Raw genomic sequence first — 17,660 nt, forward strand, 5'->3', positions numbered from 1 at the left:
TTCTTTTTTTTTCCTCCACAGTTACACCTAGAGTCCAAACACCAAGGAACATACAGGATATGAAGGAAATTCAGAAAGGAAAATTGCACGCTAAATATTAGGGCAAATTCCCCTAAAGGTGTAAAAGATTGCAGTAATCTTATCACAGAAATAATGATTTTTTTTTTAAGGGACTGAGAGAGTGATGGCAGAGAAGGAACAGAGGGAGAGAGAGAGAATCTTAAGCAGACTCCACGCCCAGCGCAGAGCCCAATCTGGGGCTCAGTCTCACAACCCTGAGATGATGCCCTGAGCCGAAATCAGAAGTCAGGTACCTAACCAACTCAGCCACCCAGGTGTCCCAGAAATAATGAATTTTTAATGTTTGGTCATTCTCCTTTTCTTTTTTCCACGTGGTTTAAGAACTTTTTAAGACTAATATTTACCTCTCATGTCCCCTAAAACCTCAAGATATATCTATTACTTTGACAGCAATAATCAAGGGGTATCAGAACACATAACTTAATTAGTAATTTAAAAGACTGGCACACAGTACAGTGACACCCAAACACAGACACCATCTTGCTGGAGTAATACATCAAATTCAGCTCGTTAGTTTTCCCCTATGGCATCAACAAACATGATCATTCAAAATGTCAGAAAAATAGAACTTCCTTTTCTTGATTTTTTTTTTTAAACATGAGATTAGAGACCTATAAAAGGTGTACTTGGCTGATGTGTTTAATTCCTTAATTCAAAGATTGAGGAAGTATGTTTAACTACTTTATAAGTATTATTTTTAACCACTCATGGGACTCCTGTTTCTTGCATATGTTTTTTTTTTTTCTTGTTGTGGCTTTGGTTTCTTGAGACAAAAATAAAATGACCTCAGTGACTGGACAAAGAAGTGGAATTTTTTAAAAAGAGAAGGAAAAAAGTAGCAAAGAAGGTATTCTAGTAGCTGATGACCCAAGAATACTCTGCCAATAAAGTTCTTGGTATTTAATGGCTAGTGTTAGTGTCTGCTTCAATTCTCTATAGTAATCATAGTAATAGTGGCCAACCTACTGCGAATGGAAGAAAAAGCCAGCTTTATCTGACTCATTATCAAAATAATATTGCTTTCAACAATAATAAAAGATTTTGTCTACTTGGGGTCCCAACAGAATTAGAAATGGAACAAATTCTCTACTCTAGAGCTCATCAAGAAGTTCATAGCTTTGAATCTGTCAAGTTGCTTTTTTCTTTCTCTTAACAAAACCTCTCTTCACACAGACATTTGATTTAGCTCCAATCGTAAGGACAGGTATAAATACCCCAACACAGAGGTTCTCAGACTTTCTCAGTTCACAACACTCTTAGCTTCTCAGTAATTGTTGACGGCAAACCAATGGCCAAAAGAAAAAACGAACAGTTCCAAATACTAAGTAGTTAGGTCCAAACTGTTGAATAAGGTTTTGTCACAGGAGTTCAGCGCCTCCTGAGGACTACACAACTTCTCACTCTGGAATAAGATCGGACGCTGTCTCCCCCATATCCTGTTTCACATTGATTTTTGTGCAGCACCTGCCTTTGATCACAGCAATCATCAAAAACTCAGTTTTGCAAAGCTATGGTATCACAGAAAGAAAAGTAATGACCGAAAGTTGAAACTGGGAACTATGTCTAGCTATTGGTTCAGCAGGTGATCGACACATGTTTTGATGTTTCCCTTAATAATATCCCAGGTAGCCCTGGGAGTTTCTGCATGCTCCAGGGACCTCGGCACATGTTTTGAGAACCCTGGCCCCGGTCTTATTACCCTCATCCCACGGATGATGCGATAAGAACTCCTTAGTCGTGAAAATTCAGGAATTAGGGCAGAGATTATGTGGCCATGATACCTTTCCATGTTTAGGTCATGTTAGAGGATTCTCAAACGGTAAATCAAGGTTAAGAAAGGAGATGGACTCACTGGTGTAATAAGATCTAAAATCTAGCTAGGTGGGACTACAAACTTTTCATGTAGATCCCGGGAGGACTAGAACTTATGTAATGCAACCTATCTTTTTCTTTCTTTCTCTCTCTCTTTCTTTCTTGTCTCTTTCTTTTTTTAATTTTGTTTATTTGAGAGAGAGAGAGGCACATGCACAGGCAGGGGGAGGGGCAGAGGGAGAAGCAGACTCCGGCTGAGCAGGGAGCTCCATGCAGGTCTTGATCCCAGGACCCTGGGATCATGACTTGAGCAGAAGGCAGATGCTTAACCGACGGAGCCACCCAGGCAACCCTTATTTTTCTTTTTTAGAGGTCCCCTAGTAAGGCCAAAGAAGAATAATGCAACATGTACAAGAAGAGATGAACAGACACATAAACAATCACCTTCCTTTTTCAAACTCAAGACTAGGGGCAACTTCTACTCAAGAAGTGGTGAAGAAGGGCTAGGACTGAAAGCTCACATTAGGGGCTCAAGAAGTGGAGAGGGAGTTGCTAACTGCTAAAGAAAGGGCAGAAATTTGAGAAGAGGATGAGGGATAATGTCCGTTACCAGAGACAGTGTGCTCATGCGGCATTCCAAAGGACTGACCGATGCGGTCTGCACTTCTATAGGATGCTGGGGACTAATGAGCTAGACTGCCAAGTGGGGCCCAGTTTTCTATGGTATACTGAGTCCACTCACCTCCTTCTCATTGCCCCTTCTGCACCTTTCCTCCCATCTTCTGTATATATAAGTATCTAAGTATGGATAAAGAGCTCCTTGCATTGCCTCTAGGTTCTCTGTTAATGTTTATTCAGCAGAAGAGAGGGACTAGAAGGCCCGTTATCCAGGTGAACTGAAAAACTTTTTAACTGGTATGCCAGGTACCTTGTCTTCAATAAAGTCATAGTTTTATGACTAAATTCTATTTGTCTTGTCTCTGATAATTCTCCTGTTAAAATTCCCAGGATATCTGTGTATTTGCAAATACAAACAACATTACATTACTGGAAGGAGTGCAACAAGAGAAAGAACTGTTATTCAGAAGTTAAAACAATTTTAAATGCATTTTGAGGAACTTTAAGAGGGAAACAGCTGCACACATTTTATTTAATTATTCATTTATTCTGTAATTTTCTTCGTGTTTCTTCATGACAGTATGTGGGCAACCATCCACTATGTAGTCATTTCTATTGTTATAAAATACCTTTTACTATTAATGGTAGTTTAAATTCACTTTTCATTTATTTATTTCTCTACTGTACTATGCTAATACTTAACATTTTCCTCTTTCTTATTATTCTTGCTAATGGGGACACACTGAACAAACTATGTGGCAGTCTTCTAAGCAGAAGCTGCCAGAAATTTCTCTTTTGCCATATACAAGCTCATTTTTTAGATGCTAAGTTTAGCCTCATCCTGTAGACTTGTATATATTTTCCAAGAGTCAGTCACATATTTTCTTTATTGCTTCCTTGACACATTTGAGCTTTTATTTATTTTATTCTTAAAATAGAATTAAAAACCAAATTTTCATAATGCCAAGTAATCCATTTGGTCAAAAGAACTTGGTCAACAGTGACTTCTATGTCTTAGCAGTTTCTGCTGCAACAGTTCCCAGCGCTTTGTTTATAATGGCATTATCAACATAATGTTCTAGAAATGATCAAACTGTTTGCTGTGCTTTTTAAAAAGTTTAAGCTCTGAAGACCTTGGATCTCTTAATTATAAAATGGCAGAATGATGTTCCTATCCACAGGACTATGCAAAGTATCAAAGTAATCAAAGTATCAATTTGCAGATGTGAAAATACTTGCCCAAGTGAAGGGTGACATACACAGCCAATGATGCTATGATTATCATTATGCCCATAATTAGTCTTATTTTCTCCCGATGTCTCCACTATTTAACTAGTATCTAGTTATAGAAGATAGGACGATGACAACCCATCCATTAGGAAGCAATGATTTTCCATCTCACTTTCTCAATAAATTAAATAATTATATCTCAACCTAAAGAGCTTTTAAAAGTTCTCCAAAACATTTCATTCACATAGATAATCACAGACCTTCACAGACATCAAAATACTGTTTGTATTTGAGGTTTCTAGGGGGTTTTCTCAATGGAAATGTTAACTGGAACAATAAATATAAAATCATCGAAAGTGATTAAGATATATGATGATGTCATTCCCTGTAAAGGACAGCTGAATTACAGACACTGAATAATCTTCCCAGCATTATCAGGAACTAGGTGAGATAAGAAAATAGAGGTTTACATGTGGCCACGTGTGGAGTCAAATGAAGAGAAGGCATAATCCTTCACGTATAGAAGAGATGTGTACTATCAGATTAAAGACTAAAACAGTAATTATTTATTCTATTCACCTTGCTTCTCAGGGAAACTTGATCTTCCTGGTAGAAAGTATGCTTTCCAGGAGGCTATAATCTTATCGCTCCAACGTAAATATCCAGGGGGAATGAGAAAGCTGAACAGGTCAAGACACTATTTTTCAAAAATTTATAGAGTTCTATCAGGGCATGATTAAATTTGTCATTCTTACAGGAGTCCAATCAGATAAAGATACTCTTGAATAGTACAGGGGAACATGAGGTCATCCTTCTAAGTTTGCTTTGGAAAGAAAGGCACCATTGAAATATGAAATACAGACTTTTCCTAAAATGCACAGAAAATTTAATCTTTACTAGAGGGTCTAAGAGAAATAATCTACACACTGGTATCCAAAAATCAATTTACTAAAATTTTAGAAAATAGATAACATGTCTGACTTTTCCGAAGTTAATGCCTTTACTTGAGCTCATGATGGTTATTTTTGTCAGCAGCTACGGCTCCATATTTAATGTCCTCTCCTTGCCTCAGCTCAAGTGTCTTCATTCAAAGAAATTTTTCCTTGAACCTAATTCTCCCTGAAGCAGCTTCAGTTCTCTCTCCCCCTTTAACTTGTCAACTTTGAAAGGGGTGCTTGCATCTGCTGATATCTCTGCTTTGAATTCACTCCTCAACCCAGTGGGCTTCTAGTTCTATTATCTTCACTCAGCTATTAACCCAAACCTAGCAATTACAGAAGGTAACTGATTCTTCTAATTTCTCCTCATCCTTTGGACAGTTGTTTCTGCTCTCTGTTCTTGTCCTTTAACTGTAGGCTCATTTCCCATAGAGTCCTATCCTCATCATGTAAAACCCAAATTCATTATCCATTATCTGCCATCATGTTGTCCACTCTCTATCCTGTGTTCCTCATGTCAACATCACCACTCATTTACTTGTTCAGGGTGAAAACTTCAGCATTTTTTTTGATTCTCCTACCCACTGGCTGTCCCCCAACACACACACACACACACACACACACACACACACACACACACCCCATTTTGAAAGCCTCCTGCCACCAGACCAACTTCATCATCCCACCTCCACTTCTTTCACCTGGGCCTGCATTATGGTTAGCCAACTTTGTTTCTACAAATTTCAACATGATCTACTTGCCCATAGTCACTTCATTCTGTACAATCATTTAACAATAGAATAATCAGAAGCAATAAAAATAAGAATATGAGTATGTCAAATCCCAGCTAAAAACCTCTGTGACTCTCAGGTCCCATAGACTATATTCAAAACTTCTTTCTCTCCTGCCACATTTCACTATTGCCATCAACCAGATTGTCACTGTTTAAGTGAGCCATGACACATTATGCAAATGTTGCCTCCCTTAGCTCCCTTTCCCTGACTGGCAAACTGTCCTCCTCTCCGTGCTCCCACAGTTTCATAAATGCCTCAAGGATGGTGCTTAGCATTTTTTATTACAATGGCCTAAAATGTCAGCCCTCCCATTATCTGTAAATTGGCAGCTTTGAACACACTGTATTTGCTCAGTAAGGGTTTTCATTATGTGTGAATGAGTAAATGAATATCTTGAATTTCAAATGTGAGAATATGGGAGAAAAATAACATAGAGACAGGGCCATTGGGAAAAGGAAGTTGTTCTGGGGTGAAGAAGAATGGACACCATTGTCCACATTATACAATGAATTAATGATGAATATGTACTAATAATGAGCATAATAGTTGAACAGAAAGTATAAATTCCCAGAAGGCAATAGTGCCATAGATCTGGAGTTCACTTACTAATAATGAACATGTACTGATGAAGGATTGTGAGGTACAGCTGAATAAGAAAGTACAAATTTGCAGAAAGCATTTAAGTGCTACAGATCTGGAGCTCAACTGAGGTTGCAGGATCAGAGATACTGAACAGTATGTTATCTGATGAAAGCTCATAGCTGAACCCATACACAAAAGAGTTTTCCAAAACGCAGACCAGAGGTCAGGGGCTATACTCTGGGAAAATATGTTGCAGGGTGATAAAAGATGCTGGTGAAGAGGAGGCTTGTGAGCAGGAAGGAAGAGAGGCCACACAGTGATGAAGCCCAGGAGATGAGATGCACCTTGTATTTCCTCTAACGACTGGCACCATTCCTTCCACCCTATGGGTGACTGAGAAATATTACTTGAGTTAATGGATTTTCTGAGGTCAATATGAACAGAAGATAGATTTCAGAATATGAAGGCAATACAACGTGGTAAGGAACCACAGAGAACAGATGTAGATCTGTGGGATACAGGCAAGAGGATAGGGAGACCTAGCACTGACTGAAGAAGTTTCCCTGCCAAAAAAGCCGAGAAGAGCAAAAGTAGATAGAATATTTTTGGAAAGATGGTCTGGGTCTGTGCATAATGAAAGGGAGGTGGTGAGACACCTTTACCCGTAGCTCACAGGGACACACATTAGGGCTTACAGGTCATCTTTCCCAGTAATTACTAGATCTGAGACCTGTCGCTCCAGGAGATGATTAGTTAACTGAGATCGAGAACCCTATCTTACAGTTTTCTTATATCTCCTGCAGTGCTTCAAACAAAGACAGCTACAAAATAGGAGTTTAGTAATTCAGTATTTGGATCAAAATGACTGAGGTTTAGGTGTTCATTCCTGGAAAGAATACAGTATTACCACATTACAGCTATTAATAAAATGGCAATCAGAACCATAGCTTGTGAGAAATGGGTAAAACACGATTTCATTTAGACCTACTGGGCGTACGTTGATCATCTGTCGGCACACCAGGAATAACACCGGACCCTCGGGGACCCCACACCATCTAATTCCTACCTGATGAATTGCAACCTGTACTGAGTTTTTGAGATGGTGTCATGAAAGATGGTGAATGTTACTGGACTGATGTCCAGATGCAGAGGAGGAAAGTGGAGACCGATCTCTACAGGGCCACAGTTACAAATGACAGCACATGTATTGAGTGAGAATAAGGTCCTATTTAGGAGCCTCCAGAAGTTAGAAAACTAACGAACACAACAGTAAACACAAAAATGGAATGTTCTGAGAAAACGAGTTAATGACTGTATATGATCTGCAAACCTGCTTATCAGTTTTAATTATTTTCCAAGCTGTGCCATGTCTTAAATGATATTCAAATCTGTCTAATGTTTTCAGTGCTTGCCTCTAGGGATTAATATTCCAAAAATGGTTTAATTTTAGCAAAACCATCCTAAGATCTCTCAAATTATCATTGGCAAACCAGTGTAAACATCTACAGAGTACATTAACTGAGACATATTCAAACTGCTATTCATTCTATTATCACAAGGTTTTCAAACTAAGTTCAAAGCATTTTGAAATATTAGGAAATGTTCATGTGGCTAGGAAGATAAAACTCAGGTCCTACATGAATATAAGCTAATATTTTAAGTATAAATGTTTCCATTAAATATTTAATTCTCGCTTTTCTCAGACAATGTATTCTCTGAGAAAATAAATGTTTCTTTTCAAGAGTGACAGGGTACTCAAGTTAAATGCACCATTTATCTTCACCTTGTATAATTTTACTCACTGTTCTTTTGAACATAGAGAATGATGCATTTGAACAAATGTCATTGGTTTTCTTATCATCAACTGACCAGATAAATGTACCTGATTTTCTATAGAGGCTCCCTCTTCCCTTTGCTCATCATTATACTTACATATCACTGGCAATGGAGGAGTTCCGGGACATAGACTTTGGAGACAGGTCATAATCGCTGTCGGATCGATACAGAAAGGACTCACGACGTTGACTGTGGACAAAGTTTGCTTGGAGAATTAGCCCAGATCCTGGGCTGGTCATGGGATCCAAGGGACTCCGTCCCGCAGATGTGCCATTGTCCACATCAAAACTGTGAAAGAAAGAGAAGGAATAACATTGCTATGAATGATAGCATATTGATATTTTAGTAAAAGGAGATTTCAGTTTAGGAAGTCAGAGTGGGAACATTTACAGCCTGATTCCTGCTATTAAGAAATGATAATATTAAAACACACTAAAGTAAAAAAAGACACATGACTTCATATTCTTGTCTTCCTTAAGTTTTGAGTACTTCTGTTAACTAGATACAAGACATGTGCCTCTCTAAACTCAAGTTAAAAAGTAATCATTCTGCAAAGAATAGTTCTACTAAGTACATTCTACTAAGAAACAATTCTATTAAGAATAGTTCTACCAAATTTCTTTTAGGAAAAGAACAAATACATAGCAATCTTGTAACGATATGGGTTCAATTCAACAAGTTCCCATTATATGCCTAATATCATCACTTCTCCAAACCTGGGCTCTCTCCCCCTCCCGCCTACAACCATCCAAACATGAATTTCTGCTGTATTCACTTCCCTCCAACCCCAAAGCCAATATGTTAAATTGGGATTTCATCAGCTCTCACCTACATTATTATAAGAGACTTTAAGTTAGTCTCTTGAATCCATTTTCCACTCTGTACCGTGTGGAGAGTTTTCTTAAAGTGTAAATCTGACCATGATCTTTGTCAGTTCAAAACCTTTCAGTAGCTCACTGTTGTCCTCAGGACAAAGTCCGAATTTCTTGGCTAGACTGACAGAGTCTGAACTATCCATTTTCAGTTGCAATTAACCATTTTTCCAACCTCAACATGCAACCCTCTTTCATCAGCTACTTTATGCTCCACTCATTGAACCACACCTCCTTGTCTCAGGCCATCACTACCTAATCTTCTGCTCCCCTGACTACTCAACCCTCTTATCCCCCACCTCATCATTACTCCTCCTTGAGGACTTAACCTTTACCTGAAAGGCTGCCCTGATGCCCCACACCTTTATGAGATGACTTTCTCTCTCCCAAGACATCTTCGCTCCCTATTGGTAGCATTTACAATGAACTGAAAATGCTTACCACTTGGTCTCCATTCCTAGACTGTGAGCTTTCTGAGAATGGAGACTCTGAGTGTTCTTAGCACTTCACATGGACCTCAGAAACCTTTACTAAGAGGTATGGATGGGGGCGCCTGGTGGCTCAGTCGTCAAGCGTCTGCCTTTGGCTCAGGGCGTGATCCCAGGGTCCTGGGATCAAGCCCCACATCAGGCTCCTCCGCTATGAGCCTGCTTCTTCCTCTCCCACTCCCCCTGCTTGTGTTCCCTCTCTCGCTGGCTGTCTCCTTCTCTGTCAAATAAATAAATGTAATCTTTAAAAAAAAGAAAAAAGAGGTATGGCTGGATGACTGAATAAACAGAAGGCACTATGCTGGGCAATACAGATTTTAGAGTTGGGAAAAGACAGACCACAAATGCACAGTTCTTAACGTCACAGTCCTTACAATTGAGATAAGCTTTCTACAAAGAGCTCTTCTAGTCAGATATCAACCAGTATTAAATCAGGTCTCATGCATTCTTATGAGTGGACTGTAATAGCTCAGATAGCCCAGTAAGTCCACGGTTTAAAAAACTGTTGAATGAATAAACAAATGAATGCAAGTTTAGTTGTTATCAATGTTTTTCCCATTACAGAATTTACCCAAACTATTAAACAGCTAATTTAAGCACATTATTTTACTTTCTCCATCGGAGTTATTAATAAATAGTGTTATGACCCAAAGATTGGAGGCCAAAGTGGAAGATAAGTGAAGGGTTTGATGTTTCATGAATCACCTATGAGTCTATAAATAAATAAGAAACACTGACTTCAAATTAATCCATCTAGTTAAAAAAAAAAAGGAAAAACTCATAATCTTGCTTGGCCATTCATAAACAAGTTTTCCAATTTAATTTTTTTTTAAGAATTGCATCACGTTGTAGATGCATTTATTTGGTCACAAAAGACAATGAAAAGTTCTCGACTTGAACAGACTTATTTTATAGACACGGATACCAGCTCCTAGAAAAGTTAATTGACCAAAGTTACTGAGCTAACTAGATTTAATCATCTACTGTTCCTGCAGCTTTTCCAGCTCTAATGAATAATTATGTAAACCATAAATGTATGTTAACAACTGTGACATGCAAGCAGGGGACATCTGTTTCACCTGGACAAGACACTTTATGCATGTGGGACTTTGGGCAATCCTGAGGAAAACCAGAAGGGGAAAGGATCGCCAATCATTGACAGACTTATTCAGGACCTCAGGCAAGCTCTTCTTGGATATGCTTAATTAAATAAGCACTTATTAAGCACCTATTATGAGCATACTGAGATACAAAAATAAAAGTGATAAGATTAATCCAAGCTGGGTTTAATCCAGACTTCTGAGAAGTTTTCATATAATAGTAATATTTAAAGTGGGCTTTTGAAGGCATTTAGTATTTAGCTGAAATACACTAAAGTCCTTTGAACAGGAAGAGAAAAAGGGGAGATTTCTGCTCTGGGGACACAGTCACTGAAGCTCTTCAGTATGAGGAGGACCTAAAGTGAACACTTAAGAAAATGTTTATGTCTATTTTCCTTCAATATCAAGATGCTCTTACTGTTTTAAAGGTAAAATATATTTCACTGCTATGAATAAGAAGAAATATAAGAGATCTACAGGAGTGTGATTCTTGGTTTAGTTTTTCTCAGTTCAACTGAGTAATTCCAATACAACCCCCACATCAATAAACTTTTTTTATTATTACAATTTTTCCAATTAAGTTAAGCAACTTCTTAACTTAAAGAAACTTTCCACTGTAAGTTTTGGAAAAAAATCGTGCTAAGTATTTAAAAATATCTAATAGTCTTTACAGTCATGCTACTTATTAGAACCAATATTAATAGGTCAATAAAATGCTTGATACAGGATATTGTAGGGGCTTTGTTATTTTTCTTTGTAGGTTGTAATATAAAAATTTGTCCACTAGATGGAGACCACCACCTTAAGGAACATCCACTGTAACTAGAGGCCAAAACTATTTATTAAACTCACAAAAACAATCCTTTAACAATTACCTCCAAAATAAAACCTCACCATCTGTAGGAAGTGATTACCAAAAGTTGGTAAAATTACATTAACTAGTAAATATTAATATTCGCTTTACAGATTGAAAATGATCGAAAAAAATGGTCCCTGATGTCTTATTAGACATTTACTCTTACTTAAAACCAAAAAACAAACCAAAAAAACAAAAACAAAAAAAACCCCACACCTGAGAAGCTCTTTTGTCCAAAAATTAGAACTAAGGAACTTCCTTGAGAGAAGTCAGGTTTGGGACAAATCAAGGCGGTACCGCCCCTCTCAATGAATAGTAAATTAATTGAGAGTTAATTTAGGCTAAAAATAATAGGTGGGTTCACATAAGCTACTTATTTTTGAAACATAACTTTATAAACAGTCCATGTCAAGGGATTATTAATAAAACAAGAAGGCAGTGAGGGTTAACCCTAACCTTAGATACTGGAACCAAAGAGACCAGCTGTGAACTTACAAAGCACATTCTTTGGCAAACACTTTCATATAACGAATCCTCTTGTGACTCACGGCCAAAGAGATAGAGTCCAAGTAAAAGATTAGCAGAAGCTTGGGAAAGTAATTGAAGAATTGGGGAGGGTAATAATGAATGATGGTGATAATAGTAATCATAATGATGATAATGACAGTAAAACTTTTGGAACACTTTCCATGAGCTAGACCTTGCGCTCTGTGCTTTGTATACATTATCTCCTTGAATCCCCCCAATAACCCTTTGAAGTAGGCATTATATTTTGCACTTGACCAATGAATAATCTGAGTCACAGAGAAGTGACTCTATGTTAAGTAATGCGTTCAAGGCTATGCGGTTTGTAAGTGGGTTTTAAACTAAAGCTGTCTTGATTCCAGAGCCTGGGAGAACGATCCCTGTGTGTCTGTCTCTATTGCAAAGCCACTTACTAACCATTAGAAAAGTACAAGAACATCTCTTAGCTTCCTCCCCGGAATGTAACTTCAAATGTTAACTCTTTGAAAGGATCATTCAAATATAAGCATCATTAACTTATAGATCTGGCATGTCATGCCTAATTCTGAGACTCTGCCTTCATAAGACCCCAAATTTTGGAATTTGCCACATTTCCTATTTTTCCAGTTTTGAATACAACAGTAAGGTATAAAAGAATGTCTGCTGTGACCCATCTGACAGATTTCTTCATAGAGTTTAAGAGTTCATTTGGAAGAAGGTCAGTGGGTTTGCAGAAGGTCTGAGCGAACGGAGCTAAGTGAGATGCTCTGTTATTCTACATGTTTGCTGTCCTTAATGCAATTCAAGGATGCATACATTCCCTAACAGAGCTGGCTTTCACCCAGAAGGCATGTGTGGATGGCCCCCCGTGAGGGGGCGGAAGAGTAATGATGAGCTGGCCTGCTGCAGTCCAACTGCTAAAGGCCGTGTGTACTGGCACTACTCAGGACCATTCCCTCCACGGGCCCGTCCCTTTCTGTGGACCCCATTCCACACACAAACAGATAACAGACAAACTGACCAATCAACCAAACTGCTCCCTATCTCTCCACACGGAGCTGTGCCCGTGGAATTACTGGCTACTTGTCCTGACCCACCTTCCCTTCAGCTTCCTCCACTGCCCCCGAGGTTTGGGTCTCCTGATCTTGTAATTATTTGCCTGGAGTCATTTTCCATCCTCTGGCCTGATGCTTGACCCTGCTTCTGGTTTAAACATTTTGCCTCTCTTCTTGTCCATTATTTGGTCTTTCCCCTGAGCTGCGATCCTGCTGTTGTGCTGGGTAACCAGTTCATCCCGTGTAGCCTGACCCTCAGGACCCTGCATCTTCAGGGCGGAGCCCAAAGGAGGTGAGACACACGAAGACTCCAGGGGAGCAGCTGCTGGAAGCCCCTATCAACAGATGTCCCATTATCAAAGCATCTGTGAAGAGTTCCCAAGGGAAGACCCCAGATAGAACTAGCAGCTGCTGAAAGCTGTATGCTGGTGGGAACCCTGGAAGTCTCCATTAATGCCGGGAGCATCTGAGGGCTGCCTCTGTCACTGTGTATTAAGAACACTGGCATGTTGACAATCAAGATCTTACTGCTCCCTGCAGGGGGTACCCAAAATATTCCTGTTAAAACATTCACTTGGGAGCTAGAAAAAGTCAGTTAAATTTCAAATCTTGGTTCTGCCACTTTCTGGTTGCATGCTCTTGGATAAGTTACTGTACCTCTCTAAGCCCCCAGTTCTGATAAGGATAATTCCAGTGCCTAGCTCCAGGGCCCTGAAAGGGATTCAAAGAGAAAACATTTGGAAAGCCCTTAGCACACTGCCTGGCGGCTAGCCTTCCCAGGAGTTAGCAGCTATTGTCATTTTTATTGTTATTGCCCTTTATCTTTGAGGGGGACTTTCCTTCTAGGGAAGGTGTCCTTCAGGTCATTCTTTGTACCTCAACACACTGCTTTGGGAAGAACCTAAAGGGAGAGAAGGGATTGAGGAAGGGAACCAGGAAGGCTGGGCAGCCAAACCACCGGAATCAAACCTGGGACAGCAGTGAGGTGAGAGACCCTGCAGCCAGATTGCTCTTCCAGCTTTAGCCGCTGTTCTGTCTCCACCCAACTCCATGATTCCAGTGTGATAACATCTGGGGAGAGGGTGGAGACGGTTGATTTTTCTCAAGATATTCCTCACTGAGGAGAAAGAACCATTTCCTGCTAGGAACTGTGGAGGGCATGGAGGTCCCAACAACCTGGGTGGGGTTCCAGCCGAATATGAGAATATAATGAGCAGAAACAGTCCTTCAGACCTCAGGTCTCCAGCCGCTGGGTGTACTGTCGAATCCCAAATATATTGCTGTTTTCTTCCTATGCCCAACTCTCCCATCTATATTGCAGCCCATGCTGTTGGCTCTACGATGGAATCCAATCCACCCGGGGCGGGAGAGGGGGGTGGGGGTTGGTTCATCGGCAAGCTTAATGTAAGTGTAACCAGAGCTGGATAATTCGTTTACATTATTTTTTCTCTTTATAATAAATATTTTGTCCATTGTTATCAATACCACAAGTTTATGAAACCTGTTTCCAATTAATGCCAGCGGTATTTCCCATTTGAGATCTTCTTGCAGGTCAAACGGCTTCTCCATAGTAAAGACAATCCTGCTTTGGAAAATTCCCAATTTTAATATTTACTTAGCTCAGATTCTCTATAGAAATGAGACTGTAGCAAAAAGCATTCTTTTCCAATCAATCAAACACTGCATCTCAAGTTTAAGTAGGACACCCTGGCAGGACACGATATTTAGCCATGCTGGTGGATTATACAGTTAAATGATGGTATGCACTGCTAGTTTGCATCATACTTATATTTGCATGGAGGACTGGCATTTAAGAAAAGGAACATTTCATCCTTTGTTTTCACAGATGATTTTTTTATAAACAAAAGCTTGGCACAAAGGTGAAAGGTGTATGCTTATTTACGAGTAAAAATATCAAGTGATCTCTGGAAACACATATCATTTGTTTGTGACTTGTCAATGACACTCCCGAGTGACACGGTACAATAAAAAAGATTCCAGACGAAAATGACAGCATGCGTTTAATGTTCGGACTGGAAGCCAGAAAGGACAAGCTGGATTTGGGCAGATTTTTGCCAAATGAGATGGCAAAAGGCCAAGTTTTCCGAAAAATGTTTGTTAGCTCTAACATTTTAAAAGTCCAAACCAATAATTGTTTTACTTGAGGTTTATAAGAGATTTTTCAATGATCATTTTAAAGGAATCTCTTTTTAAATGAGATTCTGCTTAACCAAGGATCTCGAACAGGTCCTCACATGGAAGCAGGGAGGGTGTGAGTCACCGGCAAAACCTGCAGGCGTGGGCTGAGGCCCCTATTGGCAGCAATTCTCTACAAGTAACAAGCAGACCAAGTCATAAATACAGATTTAACCTGATACATGGCTGACAGTGGGACGCGTCTATTTTCATTGTTGTTAGTGGCCCTTAATGTATTAAAAAAAAGAGAGCGAGAAAAAAAGAAATAAAGTCATTCAGGCTTCTCTGTGATTGAGAATAATAAAACAAGCAAGCATGCTCGCCTTTCCCCCGCCACCTGTTTTCGTTTGCTGATCTCAAACGCAGAGTATGGAAGGGGCGGGGAGAGCGGCGAAGACCTGAGCATCAGATGCAGTCCCACCTAGTTTCGCTCAGTTTTACTTTCTTCCTGTTGCATGTAACGGGTTACTACCAACCTGCCGTTCTCTGAGACCACTTCTAAGCTGTGATATTTCCAAAATGCAGTTTTCCTCACAGTCGGCTTCAGCAAGTGCAAGCCCAAAGAGGAAAAGTGTCGTGTTAACCAGGTGGAGGTGACAGGGTTTCTGTATTTATTTTTCTGTGATTCAGAGCAACAAAGACCGCTTTGATAAGCCTGCAGTGGAACACTGCATTTTCATGGTGTGCCCCTTACTTCTGCCATACACACACTTATTCGTTGTGCTGCAGACAGAGGGATACTGCTGACATACCATCAGATCCCTGCCACCCCAGCTGGCCATCCTCCAATGGCTTCCTATTTTACTAATAGTAACTACTATGTCCTCACAGTGGCTCATGGCCTTCTAGGAGTGATATGGGTCCCTGAGGCCTCTCTAATCTTATCCTGTACTTCTTTCCTTCTTGCTCATTCTGCTTCAATCTCTTAGTCGCCTGGCAGCTCTTTGAACATATGTGAGCAGCCCATCCTTGGGGCCTTTGCACTTGGGAGTTCCTTCTGCCTCCAACATTCTCTCCCAGATACCAGCTCAATGTCACCTTCACGATGAGATACTCCTGGGCTACTCTATTTACAACTGTCACCCTAATCTCCTAGCCTTTTCTAGCCTCCTAGTGGGAGGAGCCATGGTGCACTGTTGGTGGGAATGTCAATTGGTGTAGCCACGATGGAAAACAGCTTGGAGGTTCCTGAAGAAATTTAAAATGGAACTACTATATGTGACCCAGTATTCCCACTTCTGGGTATATATCCGAAGGAAATGAAATCACTATTTTGAAGAGATCCCTGCACCCCAGGTTCACTGCAGCATTATTTACAATAGTCAAGCCATGTAAACAACCAAAGTGTCTATCAACCATGAATGGATAAAAACAATGGAATATTATTTAGCTATAAAAAAGGAGGAAATCCTGTCCTTTACAACAATATGGATGACATCAGAGGGCACTATGTTAAGTGAAATAAATCAGAAAGAGAAAGTCAAATACTGTATGATCACATTTGTGGACTCTAAAACAACAACAACAACAACAACAACAACAACACAGATCGAGAACAGGGGCAGAGGGAAGGTAGAGGAAATAGCGAAGGTGGTCAAAGGCTACAAACTTCCAGTTATAAGGTGAGAAAGTGCAGGAACGTAATGTACAGTATAGTGACTATAGATGATAATGCTATATTAAATATTTGAAGATTGCTAAAAGTAAATTTTAAAAGCTCTCACCACACACACACACAACAGGTTGCCACTATGTGAAGTAATGAATGTGCTAACTAACTTTAGGCTGGTAATAATTTTATATATAAAAAAGTGATGAATATACATAAAATCACGGTACTATATACCTTAAACCTACACAATGTTTTATGTGAATTATATCTCAGTAATGCTGGAAAAAATATTAAGTTGCCAGAAAAAAAAAATAGATAAATTCCCACTCTAATATTCTAGCCTTGTCTAGCTTTTTTTTTTTTTTTTTCTACACATCATTTACCAGGCTGTGATAAGCTTTATTTATTTATTTTGTTTATCTTACTCTTCCCCATTAGAATGTAACCTCTACAAAGGAAAAGATTTTTATCTATTTTGGCCATCAATGTATCCCCAGCACCTAAAATATTGTCTGGCACATAGTAGTTGCTCAAGAAATATCTGTATTATGAATGCATTAGTATCTTTAGATGTAGCACAACTAATTATATCCTCATTATTTACCATGGTTACCTGTGTGGCTCTCCTTCAAATGGACTCTATTATTATTTTTTACTTTGGCCAGGGATCAATCACTTTTTAAAAGAAAGAATCCGATTGACTAATGAGAGTGATTAGTTTTCTTGAAGAAATTATCTGGAAAGGCATTTAAAAGGCTAGGGTGTTAAAAGGCATTTTAGGGGCGCCTGGGTGGCACAGCGGTTAAGCGTCTGCCTTCGGCTCAGGGCGTGATCCCGGCGTTCTGGGATCGAGCCCCACATCAGGCTCTTCTGCTATGAGCCTGCTTCTTCCTCTCCCACTCCCCCTGCTTGTGTTCCCTCTCTCGCTGGCTGTCTCTATCTCTGTCAAATAAATAAAAATAAAATCTTTAAAAAAAGGCATTTTATTTATTTATTCAATTTTTTTTTTTTTAAGATTGTATTTATTTGAGAGAGTGTGTGTGAGAGAGAGAAAGAGAGTAGGAGCAGGGGGGAGAGACAGAGGGA

At 39.5% G+C, this 17,660-nt stretch overlaps 1 protein-coding gene across 9 annotated transcripts in view; it reads right to left on the minus strand.

The window, feature by feature from the left end:
• Positions 1 to 17,660, minus strand: part of PDE4D (phosphodiesterase 4D) — a 710,048-nt gene that overhangs the window by 217,099 nt on the left and 475,289 nt on the right. For all 9 annotated transcript variants that reach the window (XM_026498401.4, XM_026498405.4, XM_057306966.1 and 6 more), the window contains exon 2: positions 7,988 to 8,179. In XM_026498401.4, coding sequence (XP_026354186.1) covers positions 7,988 to 8,179 — 192 coding nt within the window. The remainder of the gene's footprint in view (positions 1 to 7,987; positions 8,180 to 17,660) is intronic.

The sequence above is a fragment of the Ursus arctos genome, unplaced genomic scaffold (genome assembly GCF_023065955.2).
Source record: "Ursus arctos isolate Adak ecotype North America unplaced genomic scaffold, UrsArc2.0 scaffold_5, whole genome shotgun sequence".
NCBI lineage: Eukaryota > Metazoa > Chordata > Mammalia > Carnivora > Ursidae > Ursus > Ursus arctos.